At 37.7% G+C, this 12,039-nt stretch overlaps 1 protein-coding gene across 4 annotated transcripts in view; it reads left to right on the top strand.

Annotated features, from left to right (window-relative positions):
* FANCL (FA complementation group L) overlaps positions 1 to 12,039 on the top strand; it is a 91,450-nt gene that overhangs the window by 38,958 nt on the left and 40,453 nt on the right. For all 4 annotated transcript variants that reach the window (XM_044925927.1, XM_006070296.3, XM_006070299.3 and 1 more), the window contains one exon: positions 11,632 to 11,725. In XM_044925927.1, the coding sequence (XP_044781862.1) occupies positions 11,632 to 11,725 (94 nt within the window). The remainder of the gene's footprint in view (positions 1 to 11,631; positions 11,726 to 12,039) is intronic.

Raw genomic sequence — 12,039 nt, 5'->3', positions numbered from 1 at the left:
CCACAGATAAAAAAAATCATTTTGAAGTGTGGTCTTCTCTTATTCTGTGCATCAACAGTGAACCATTTCTCCATCAGATTGTGACATGTGACAAAAAGTGGATTTTATATGACAATTGGTGATGACCAGCTCCACAGTTGGACTGAGAAGAAGCTCCAAAGCACTTCCCAAGGCCAAACTTCCACCCAAAAAAGGTCACGGTCAGTATTTGATGGTCGTTTGGTGGTCTGCTGACAGTCTGATTCAGTACAAGTTTCTGAATCGTAGTGAAACCACTGTATCTGAGAAGTATGCTCAGCAAATCAATAACTATCGAAAACTTCAATGCTTTCAGCTGGCATTGATTAACAGGGCCCAGTTTTTGAGCAAGTTGCACAACCAGTGCTTCAAAAGTTGAATTAATTGGGTTACGAGGTTTTGCCTCATCCTCCATATTAACCTGACCTTTTGCCAACCAACCATTTCTTCAAGCAACTTTTTGTAGGGAAAACGCTTCTACAACCAGCAAGAGGCAGAACATGCTTTCCAAGAATTGATTGAATCCTGAGGCATGGACTTTTGCACTACAGGAATAAACAAAGTTATTTCTCCTTGACAAAAATGTGTTGATTGTAATGATTCCCTATTTTGATGAATAAAAATGTATTTGAGCCTAGTTAAAATTATTTAAAATTTGCTGTCCAAAACTGCAATTAAATTTGCACCAACATAATAGAATGGTTGATTTGTATCTCACTTTACCTAGGATTGGAGAAGGCGATGGCACCCCACTCCAGTACTCTTGCCTGGAAAATCCCATGGATGGAGGAGCCTGGTAGGCTGCAGTCCATGGGGTCGCTAAGAGTCGGACACAACTGAGCGACTTCACTTTCATTTTTTCACTTTCATGCATTGGAGAAGGAAATGGAAACCCACTCCGGTGTTCTTGCCTGGAGAATCCCAGGGACGGGGGAGCCTGGTGTGCTGCCGTCTATGGGGTCGCACAGAGTCGAGCATGACTGATGTGACTTAGCGGCAGCAGCAGCAGCACAACATGATAGATATATCAAAAATTAACACTGCTGTACGTTATATCAGAGAAGGCAATAGCACCCCACTCCAGTACTCTTGCCTGGAAAATCCCATGGATGGAGGAGACTGGTAGGCTACAGTCCATGGGGTCGCTAAGAGTCGGACACGACTGAGCAACTTCCCTTTCACTTTTCACTTTCATGCATTGGAGAAGGAAGTGGCAACCCACTCCAGTGTTCTTGCCTGGAGAATCCCAGGGGCAGGAGAGCCTGGTGGGCTGATGTCTGTGGGGTCACACAGAGTCGGACACGACTAAAGTGACTTAGCAGTAGCAGTTACCTAGGATAGTCCTAACTAATTCCTTTTATCTTGGCCTATTTTAGTCTCACATGTTTCCCAGTACAGTTCAGTTCAGTTGCTCAGTCATGTCTGACTCTACAACCCCATGGACTGCAGCATGCCAGGTCTCCCTGTCCATCAACAACTCCCAGAGTTTACTCAGTCTCATGTCCGTTGAGTTGGTGATGCCATCCAACCGTCTCATCCTCTGTCATCCCTTTCTCCTGCCGCCTTCAGTCATTCCCAGTATCAGGGTCTTTTCCAGTGAATCAGTTCTTTGTATCAGGTGGCCAAAGTATTGCAGTTTCAGCTTCAGCATCAGTCCTTCCAATGAATATTCAGGACTGATTGCCTTTAGGATGGACTGGTTGGATCTCCTTGAAGTCCAAGGGACTCTCAAAAGTCTCCAACACCACAGTTCAAAAGCATCAATTCTTCAGCGCTCAGCTTTCTTTGTAATGCAACTGTCACATCCATGCATGACTGCTGGAAAAACCATAGCCTTGACTAGATGGACTTTTGTTGCAAGGTAATGTCTCTGCATTTTAATATGCTGTCTAGGTTGGACATAACTTTTCTTCCAAGGAGCAAGTGTCTTTTAATTTCATGGCTGCAGTCACCATCTGCAGTGATTTTGGAGTCCAAAAAAATAAAGTCTGTCACTGTTTCCATTGTTTTCCCATCTGTTTGCCATGAGGTGATGGGATCAGATGCCATGATCTTAGTTTTCTAAATGCTGAGTTTTAAGCCAACTTTTTCAGTCTCCTCTTTCACTTTCATCAAGAAGCTCTTTAGTTCTTCTTCACTTTCTGCCATAAAGGTGGTGTCATCTGCATATCTGAGGTTATTGATATTTCTCCTGTAAATCTTTGATTCCAGGTTGTGCTTCATCCAGTCCAGCATTTCTCATAATGTACTCTGCATATAAGTTAAATAAGCAGGGTGACAGTATACAGCTTTGACGTACTCCTTTCCCTATTTGGAACCAGGCTGTAGTTTCGTGTCCAGTTCTAACTGTTGCTTCTTGATCTGCATATGGTTTTCTCAAGAGGCAGGTAAGGTGGTCTGGTATTCCTATCTCTTGAATAATTTTGCACAGTTTATTGTGATCCACACAGTGAAAGGCTTTGGCATAGTCAATAAAGCAGAAATAGATGTTTCTCTGGAACTCGGTTGCTTTTTCAGTGATCCAATGGATATTGGCAATTTGATCTCTGGTTCCTCTGCCTTTTCTAAAACCAACTTGAACATCTGGAAGTTCACATTTCACGTACTGTTGAAGTCTGGCTTGGAGAATTTTGAGCATTACTTTGGTAGCGTGTTAGATGAGTGCAATTGTGCAATAGTTTGAACATTCTTTGGCATTGCCTTTCTTTGGGATTGGAATGAAAATTGACCTTTTCCAGTCCCGTGGCCACTGCTGAGTTTTCCAAATTTGCTGGCATATTGAGTGCAGCCCTTTCACAGTATCATCTTTCATGATTTGAAATAGCTCAACTGGAATTCCATCACCTTCACTAGCTTTGTTCATAGTGATGCTTCCTACAGCTCACTTGACTTCACATTCCAGGATGCCTGGCTCTAGGTAAGTGATTTCACCATCATGGTTATTTGGGTCATGAAGATCTTTTTTGTACAGTTCTTCTGTGTATTCTTTCCAACTCTTTATAATATCTTCTGCTTCTGTTAGGTCCATACCATTTCTGTCCTTATTGAGCCCATCTTTGCATGAAATGTTCCCTTGATATCTCTTATTTTCTTGAAGAGATCTCTAGTCTTTCCCATTTCATTGTTTCCCTCTATTTCTTTGCATTTTTCATTGAGGAAGGCTTTCTTACCTCTCCTTGCTATTCTTTGGAACTTTGCATTCAAATGGGTATATCTTTACTTTTCTTCTTTGCCTTTCACTTCTCTTCTTTTCACAGCTATTTTTAAGGCCTCCTCAGACAACCATTTTTACTTTTTTCATTTTTTTTTTCCTTAGGGATGGTCTTGATCTCTGCCTCCTGTACAATGTCATAAACCTCCATCCATAGTTTTTTAGGTACTCTATCAGATCTAATCTCTTGAATCTATTTCTTACTTCCACTGTATAATCATAAGGGATTTGATTTAGGTCCTACCTGAATGGTCTAGTGGTTTTCCCTACTTTCTTCAGTTTAAGTCTGAATTTGGCAATAAGGAGTTCATGATCTGAGCCACGGTCAGCTTCTGGTCTTGTTTTTGCTGACTGTTTAGGGCTTCTTCATCTTTAGCTGCAAAGAATATAATCAGTCTGATTTCAGTGTTGACCATCTGGTGATGTCCATGTGTAGAGTCTTCTCCTGTGTTGTTGGAAGAGAGTGTTTGCTATGACCAGTGTATTCTCTTGGCAAAACTCTACTAGCCTTTGCCCTGCTTCATTCTGTACTCCAAGGCCTAATTTGCCTGTTACTCCAGGTGTTTCTTAACTTCCTGCTTTTGCATTCCAGTGCCCTATAATGAAAGGGACTTCTTTTTGGGGGTGTTATTTCTAGAAGGTCTTGTAGGTCTTCATAGAACTGTTCAACTTCAGCTTTTTCAGCATTACTGGTTGGGGCATAGACTTAGATTACTGTGATATTGAATGGTTTGCCTTGGAAGTGAACAGAGATCATTCTGTCTTTTTTGAGATTGCATCCAAGTACTGCATTTCAGACTCTTGTTGACTATGATGGCTACTCCATTTCTTCTAAGGGATTCTTGCCCACAGTAGTAGATATAATGATCATGTGAGTTAAATTCACCCATTCCAGTCCATTTTAGTTCTCTTGATGAACATCCTAAGATGTCGATGTTCGCTCTTGTCATCTCCTGTTTGACCACATCCAGTTTGCCTTGATTCATGGACCTAACATTCCAGATTCCTATGCAGTATTGCTCTTCATGGTATCGGACTTTACCTCATGGGACTGGGGAAACAGACTCTTGGAGGGCACAAACAGAACCTTGAGCCCACCAGGAGAAAGTAGCAGTGACCCCATAAGACTGACCCAGACTAGTTCATGTGTGTCCAGGAGTCTCTGGTGGAGGTATGGGTTGGCGGTGGCCTGCTGTAAGGGTTAGGGTCAGTGAGTGTAGCAGTGTGTGCATGGGACTTCCTGAAAGAGGTCACCATTATCTTCATTACTTCCACCATAGTTTGGCCTCAGGTCAAATAACAGGGAGGGAACACATCCCTGCCCATGGACAGGGAATTGGATTAAAGATTTACTGAGCATGGCCCTGCCCATCAGAACAAGAACCAGTTTCCCTCTCAGTCAGTCTCTCCCATCAGCTGCTTATCCTTCTCCATCAAAGGGCAGACAGACTGAAAACCATAATCACGGAAAACTAAGCACTCTCATCACAGGGACCACAGTCTTGTCTAACTCAATGAAACTAAGCACCATGACTCATCAAGACGGATGAGTCATGGTGGAGAGTTCTAACAAAACATGGTCTACTGGAGAAGGGTATGGCAATCTACTTCAGTATTCTTGCCTTGAGAATCCTATGATCAGTATGAAAAGGCAAATGTGTCCCAGTTTGAAAGAAATGCAGTCATTTTGTATAGGCTACCTTATGTTTAGCTATGGTTTTTCTGATAGGTTCCCTGATAGCTCAGTTGGTAAAGAAGCTGCCTGCAATTCAGGAAACCCCAGTTCAATTCCTGGTTGGGGAAGATCCTCTGGAAAAAGGATAGGCTACCCACTCCAGTATTCTTGGGCTTTCCTTGTGGCTCAGCTGGTAAAGAATCCACCTGCAATGTCAGAGACTTGGGTTCAATCCCTGGGTTGGGAAGATCCCCTGGAGAAGGAAGAGGCTACCCACTCTAGTATTCTGGTCTTGACAATTCCATGGAACATTTAGTCCATGGGGTCACAAAGAGTTGGACATGACTGAGCGACTTTCACTTTCACTTTCATGGTTTTTCTAGTAGTCATGTACAGGTGTGAGAGTTTGGCCATAAAGAAGGCTAAGTGCTGAAGAATTTATGCTTTTGAATTGTGGTGCTGGAGAAGACTCTTGAGAGTCCCTTGGACAGCAGGGTGATCAAACCAGTCACTCCTAAAGGAATTCAATCCTGAATATTCATTGGAATGACTTGATGCTAAAGCTGAAGCTCCGGTACTTTGGCCAACTGATGTGAGAAGCCTACTCATTGGAAAAGACCCTGATGCTGGGAATGATGGAAGGCAGGAGAAGGGGGTGACAGAGGATGAGATGGTTGGATGGCATCATCAACACCACGGATGTGAGTTTGACCAAACCACAGGAGATAGTGAAGGACAGGGAAGCCTGACATGCTACATTCCAAGTGGTCGTAAAGAGGTGGACATGAGTTAGCAACTGAACAACAACAATGTTTGTTTTAGTAATCACATGACCCTAGAAAATTCAGAGATTAAATGATTCAGACAGGAGGTATGATCTAATGTTTTTGTCCCTTCTGGACAATATTGTTTATCATTTAGAGTGAGTAAAATTAAACTATTTGGCCTTTCAAATTTGTTTTGGTAAAGAGTTAAATTTTAGTAAATCTGTTGTAATGCTGAAATATTGTCAACATATATTGAATTATATTTTTAGTTAAGTCCAGTGTTTTTGCAATAGACTTAATTCATTGATGGTGATATTTTCTGTAATTATCAGTGCATTTAAAAGAATTTTATAACATATTGGAAGAAATGGAGATACTTTTTAAGACTAAATTAATTACAGTAATTAGACAAGGCTTTAATTCTGGCTTATCAGCTGTGTGATCTTGGGCAAGTAACAACCTCTCAGAACCACAAAGTTTTCATTTTTTAAATGAAACCAATGATATTTAGTAATAAGGGTTGAAAAGAAATATAAGTTATGTGACTCAAATTCCTTCTGTAAAGTAAGTTTAAATTTCTTGAGAATATAGTTCACTAAAAAGGTCCGACTACATGTGAGTTTTACAGCATATAGTTAGAATCATGATTTAATTATCACAATAATTTTGTTGCATAACGCATAAGAACATAGATGTTAAAAGTATGACTTTCTTTCTGAATTACCTTTATAGAGTGCTTTTACCTCATACATATATCCAAATCACTGAACGCAAATTATTTGATACTGAAAAATTATCTTTCTAAATTGGTAATATGTTTAGTGTATCTAAACAGAATTTGCTTTAATTGTATAAGACTTACATATGAATCAGTAAATATGAACCAGTCTGACGGCAACTTGTTTATGTTATTTGATACATAAACATTGATACATCCATAGGTAAATATTAATAAAACTTAAATATTCCTTATTTTAAAAAGTTACTTGATTGGAAGGCAAAACTTCCATGAAAAGGAGCTGTATGATAGTTTTGAGAGAGGTGAAGTGTTTTTTCACTACAGATAATTTAGGAAGGTTCTTAGAGGAGGTGAACATTGGGAAAGTTTAGAAGGAATATAGAAAGCCTTAAACGGGTGGGAATGGAGGAGAGAAGGCAGAGGTGATGGAAATGGGCAATTCATTTTTGGACTTCAGAGTGGATTGGTTGGTTGTGTAAGAGGATTAATATCAGTGTCAGACTGAAAGGTCTTAACTATTAAACTAAGGATTCTTTATATGCCAGGCGATGGGGACTCACTGGATTTTTTTGAGTAAATGGTTGATATGTCAATAAGATACTTGGAAAGATTATTTAGCAGAAGGCAGGATAGAGGTGTGGGGCTTCCAAGGTGGTGCAGTGGTAAAGAATCTGCCTGCCAATGCAGGAGACACAAGAGATGTTGGTTTGATCCCTGGGTTGGGAAGATTCCCTGGAGAAGGAAATGGCAGCCCACTCCAGTATCCTTGTCTGGAAAATCCCATAGACAAAGAAGCCTGGCATGCTACAGTTTCTGGGGGTCTCAAACAGTCGTACACAACTGAGTGAGCACACACACACAGAAAATATAGGAAGTTAAAATGTCACTTAGGGAAGTGATTTTTTGAAAAAGTTAATACTTAAGAATGGAAACAAATTGTGATGCTTTATTAAAACATGCAAGTCTTTAGTCTCCCTTTTGGTGTTATTACTACATAAATGCATCTAGATATTTAAAGAAACTATAAAACTTAAGCTTTTGGTCAAAATAAATACCAAGTATTTCAAGAGATATAAAGCACATTCTTTTTGTTTTTCTGTATTGATAACATTCACCTATTAATCAGAACAACAAAACCTCCCTAAAGTTTAGGTATCCCTTTCAAATGTTTAAAAAACTTAACTCTTTAAGTTTAGTACCATTTACTTATTGTAAGCAGTAACTTATAAAGAAATGCAGCAAATGATAAATGGAAATTCAAGTGCAAAAAGTATAGTGTTTTATTTCTTTGGATTTTATATTTTTGTTTTTATTTTTTTCTTAGTCAATTTTAGAATATGTCTAGCTAAGTAGTAGATACCTAGACTCCTTCTAAATATAAATTTTAAATATCATTTTACAGCTTCTCAAAAAAGTGAGTTTTCCAATAAAGTTCCCCAAATGTATTATTTAAATGAGTAGAAATTATTTCATATTGTTTAAATTGAGCTATCCAATTTAACAGTAAAATAGAACATTTAAAATAACTTTTTTAAAGAAAAACTGATTTTAATTTTATTTGTAAGAGCTTATTACTGCTTTTTCCCATTTAATATCTATTCTGTAGGCCAAACATTAAGATATTCTTTCTGTTGTGAATAGATAGAGATATATATTAAGCTAGTTAAGGCACAGGCTGAGTTGCTGTTCACAAAGAACTCCAAATCCTCAGAGTTTCACACAAAACAAGTCGTGTCCAACTCTTTGCAATCCCAGGGACTGCAGCCAGGCCTCTCTCTTCCTCACCATCTCCCACAGTTTGCCCAAGTTCATGCCCAGCCATCTCATCCTCTGTCACCCTCTTCTCCTTCTGCCTTCAATCTTTCCCAGCATCAGGGTCTTTTCCAATGAGTTGGCTAATATTGATATTTATATTACCTACATTTTAAGTCCTCCATAGCTACAGGTGTTTAATGGCCAGTCTTTGGACAGTGCAGATACCATCATCACAGAAAGTTCTGTTGGTCAGAGCTGTGTTAAGAGGTTGTTCTTAAAAAATTCCATTTTTTGTTATGTTAGTAGAGAGAAGATATAAATACATATATTCTTCTCAGCATCTTGAATCTGGAGTGTTGATGTCTTCAGAAAGTCAAAGTCTGCATGGACTTTGATGGGTCATATTAGCCTAAGTTCTACACTATCAGGAGAGAGAATGGGAGGGGTGGTGGGAGGTACAGCCACTATTTGGTTACAAATGATCTGAAAGATGTACATATCACTTCTGCTTGTAGTACATTGGCCAGAATTTAATGCTGATACCCAAGGGCAGCTGGAAAGGTTACTAGCTGGATGGCGTGTACTCAGCCAAAACTTGGGTTAGCTGGGAGTGGAGGCAGGGATCCTATTACCAAATGAAAGAAGCTGAGAATAAATACTAGAGGACACTTGCCAATCTAGGTCACATGTATTTAATATGATGATCACGTTTAGTTTTCTCCATTTTCCTCAAAGTAGAATCAATGTGGGTAAAGTGTTTCATTTTAAGTGACCTTGCTGAGATTAACCTGAAATTATTATTTTTTAAAGTTTGAATTATGTTTTACATTTCAATGGAATTAACCTTATAATCCTTTTGATTCAGGGCAATACTTTGAGCATGAACCTGTTTTTCTCTAATGTATTATTTCTACATCTTAAACTTTGTGGTAAGATAATCTTTTGTTCCTGTGATTGCAAACAAAAGACTAGAACTTTAGTTTATTTCTGTCTTATTTAATAGACGTTCTGTAATTTTGAACATGTTGATGCCGAGCAGCAGTGAGGAGTATGAAAAGTACTAGTTGGTGATTTAGTTTTTCCTTCTATCTCCATGTTCCTTCTTGCTTTCTCTATGTGTATATATTCATCATACTTCTAAACAATTTAGGGTTTATAACGGAAAGCAACAGGCTTTTTCGACACCACTTCCCATCCCTGATCTTATTCTTTGAGACACTCTGAAATGTTCATGTTTATAAGTAACTTCTATATTTTTAAAAAATATCCCTATATTCAGCATTACTTGGTTTATTAGAATTACATACTGATTAATTACTATAATAAAAATAAACTTAGTTCATACACTACCTTCTCTCTCCCTTCATCACTATTCTTTTATTCTTCTATTAGCTTTACTGTTTCTTAAACTTCTTACATGTCTGCTTAAAGATGGTATCTCTTACTCTCAAATTAGCAATTATAAAATTTAATGTTTCTAATCTTCCCTCCTCACATCTTTCCCCTTTCTACTTCTCAGTTTTTGTCATCTCTCTTTTAAATTGCAATGATCAAATATATTTACATTCATTTCTGTAACTATAATTAAGTCTGCTAGCTTTGTCTATTGCTGAATTCTAAAAATTGTAATTAGTAAGCAGTTTAATTTTTTATGACTACATAAATATTTTTCACTGAAAAGCTAATGGTAGAGCAATTACCATTTTTAACATAGCTTTTATTGTTTATAATTGAGTTTAAAATTTCCTCTTCCCATTTTGGTTTCTTATATTTTTAAAAAATTTCCTTAATTTTTTCCCATATAAAAGCAATACCCTCTATTCTGTAGACTTTCTGTTTTGGCCAGCCAGCTCCCTTCTAGAGTCTTATTTTTCTGTCTTCTGATCTGTTTTGTCAATCAGTGCACTTCTGACTACTTTACATTTTTATAAAGTTTGTTGAAAATTTGTTTTGGTTGGTGCTTTTTGTAACTGTGGGTTTGTATGTCTCTTTGAAATTCCATTTTTTGTATATGAGTAGAGAAGATGTAAATACATACGTTCTTCTCAACATCTTGAATCTGGAGTGTTGATGTCTTCAAAGAGTCAGATGCCCGTGTATCTAACCCTGACAGTCATATTGATAAAACATGCGATAAAGTCCTATGTTCTAAATTTTGGAGGGGAGGGGAATTTGTGATGTTTACAGATAAAGCTGAAAGAAAATAATGATTATCTATATAAATTCATTGATACTTTTATGTAAGTAGACATTTCTAGAATAATTTTAGCTTCATTTGTTTTCTAAGACCTAGAGTTTTCATAGATTATGATAAATTTTTTTCCTGTTGATAAGGATTGTTCTATTTTACTTTTTATTCTGTTATTCAAGATTTGTATTTTCAGTTTGAGATCTTTTCATTACAGATAGTATTCCACAGTTCTATTGCCCAGAATTTCTTGAAATTGACCTATTTTACTATTATATCTGGCCAGTGATTTAACAGCACAGAGTGTTTAAAAAAAAAAAATGATTCTTGGGTTAGGAGGCTAATGTTAGTGTTGAACTCTAATAGGTTTTGCCATCAGTCTGGGTGATAAGTTGTACAATACTCTTAGGCTACTTTTTATCTTTACAAGAGAATGGTATTGTAAAAATGTCAAAAAAAAAATCCACATGCCCAGTTCACCAGTAAATATACTGCTAAATTTGATCCTTTTTGGCAGTAGCTTATGCTACTCAAGGGACTGTATTTTTACAGAATGACATATTTCAAAGGGTATCGGTTTCCATTTGAGAAAATTCATGCATTTAGAGCAACTTAAAGCCAAAACAATTGTGCTTGTGCTATATGTTTAAAATATTAGTCATCTTGAATACATGCCCAGGTTAAATGTCAGAAGCTATATATTGCACAACAAGAAAATTTATTGTTGGGAGACCAGGCGGTACCTGTGCTTATACAGCACTTTCCTGAGAGGATCAATTTGAGTATATGAACTAATATTAGCCAGGTGTTTGTACAGTAACATTATTGGTAATAAAGGAGAAGTTCATCAAGGAGAAAAACAAATAAAGGAAGCATAAAAGTCTCATACTGTATAAAACTACAGAAATGGATCAAAGAGTTTGACAGGAAGTTTAATGTGTACATAAGTAGAGTCTGACAGGAACATGCTGTGTGTGCCAGAGGTTCCAGTGATGGAAAACCGAAACATAGTGCTCACTGACCACAGCATGAGCCTTGACACACGTTGTAAATAATCCGGAGATCTATGACTGCATTAGGCACTGGGCTGGTGTATTAACGGCAGTAAATCTATAGCAGCATAATGGGATGGCATGCAGAAATTCCTCTGATTAATTTTTGTAATGGATTAATAGGAATATAGCAAATATTTTCAATTCCTACCATCCCCCAACCTCTTCCTCCCCCTAGCCTCACCCTCCCCATTGTGATCTTTTTTTATTTCCTTCTACTCACCAGGCTTGTGTATGTGGATCCTTGCTTTAGTACCATCAAGTTAAAAGCAGATGTTTCTGGTAGAGAGCATCTAATCACTGTCAAGTTGAAGGCGAAGGTATGTGCTTCGTTAGACTGTTACTCTGACCAGGAAATACCTTGTGAAGTGAATTCTGAAAATGTTTTCAATGTAAACAAGGTCTAGTTGCTTCTAAAAAATATATATATGACCCCTAAAGAAATTATTTTGGAATGCCTCTGATTTATTCATTAAGTTTCCAAAGCGTAGATATAATTTCATGTCACTGTTTTAGTTCAGATTTGATCAAATAAGGCTTGGCAGCTTCACAGTACCATAATGTTATGTTTGTAACACCCTATGTAGAAAAGAGTTGGAAGTTTCTGCTATTCCAAGTTCTACTGAAGAAGTCT

Source organism: Bubalus bubalis, chromosome 12 (assembly GCF_019923935.1).
Source record: "Bubalus bubalis isolate 160015118507 breed Murrah chromosome 12, NDDB_SH_1, whole genome shotgun sequence".
Classification (NCBI taxonomy): domain Eukaryota; kingdom Metazoa; phylum Chordata; class Mammalia; order Artiodactyla; family Bovidae; genus Bubalus; species Bubalus bubalis.
The sequence above is the reverse complement of the archived record's forward strand: the minus strand, read 5'-3'. Positions and strand labels throughout refer to the sequence as shown.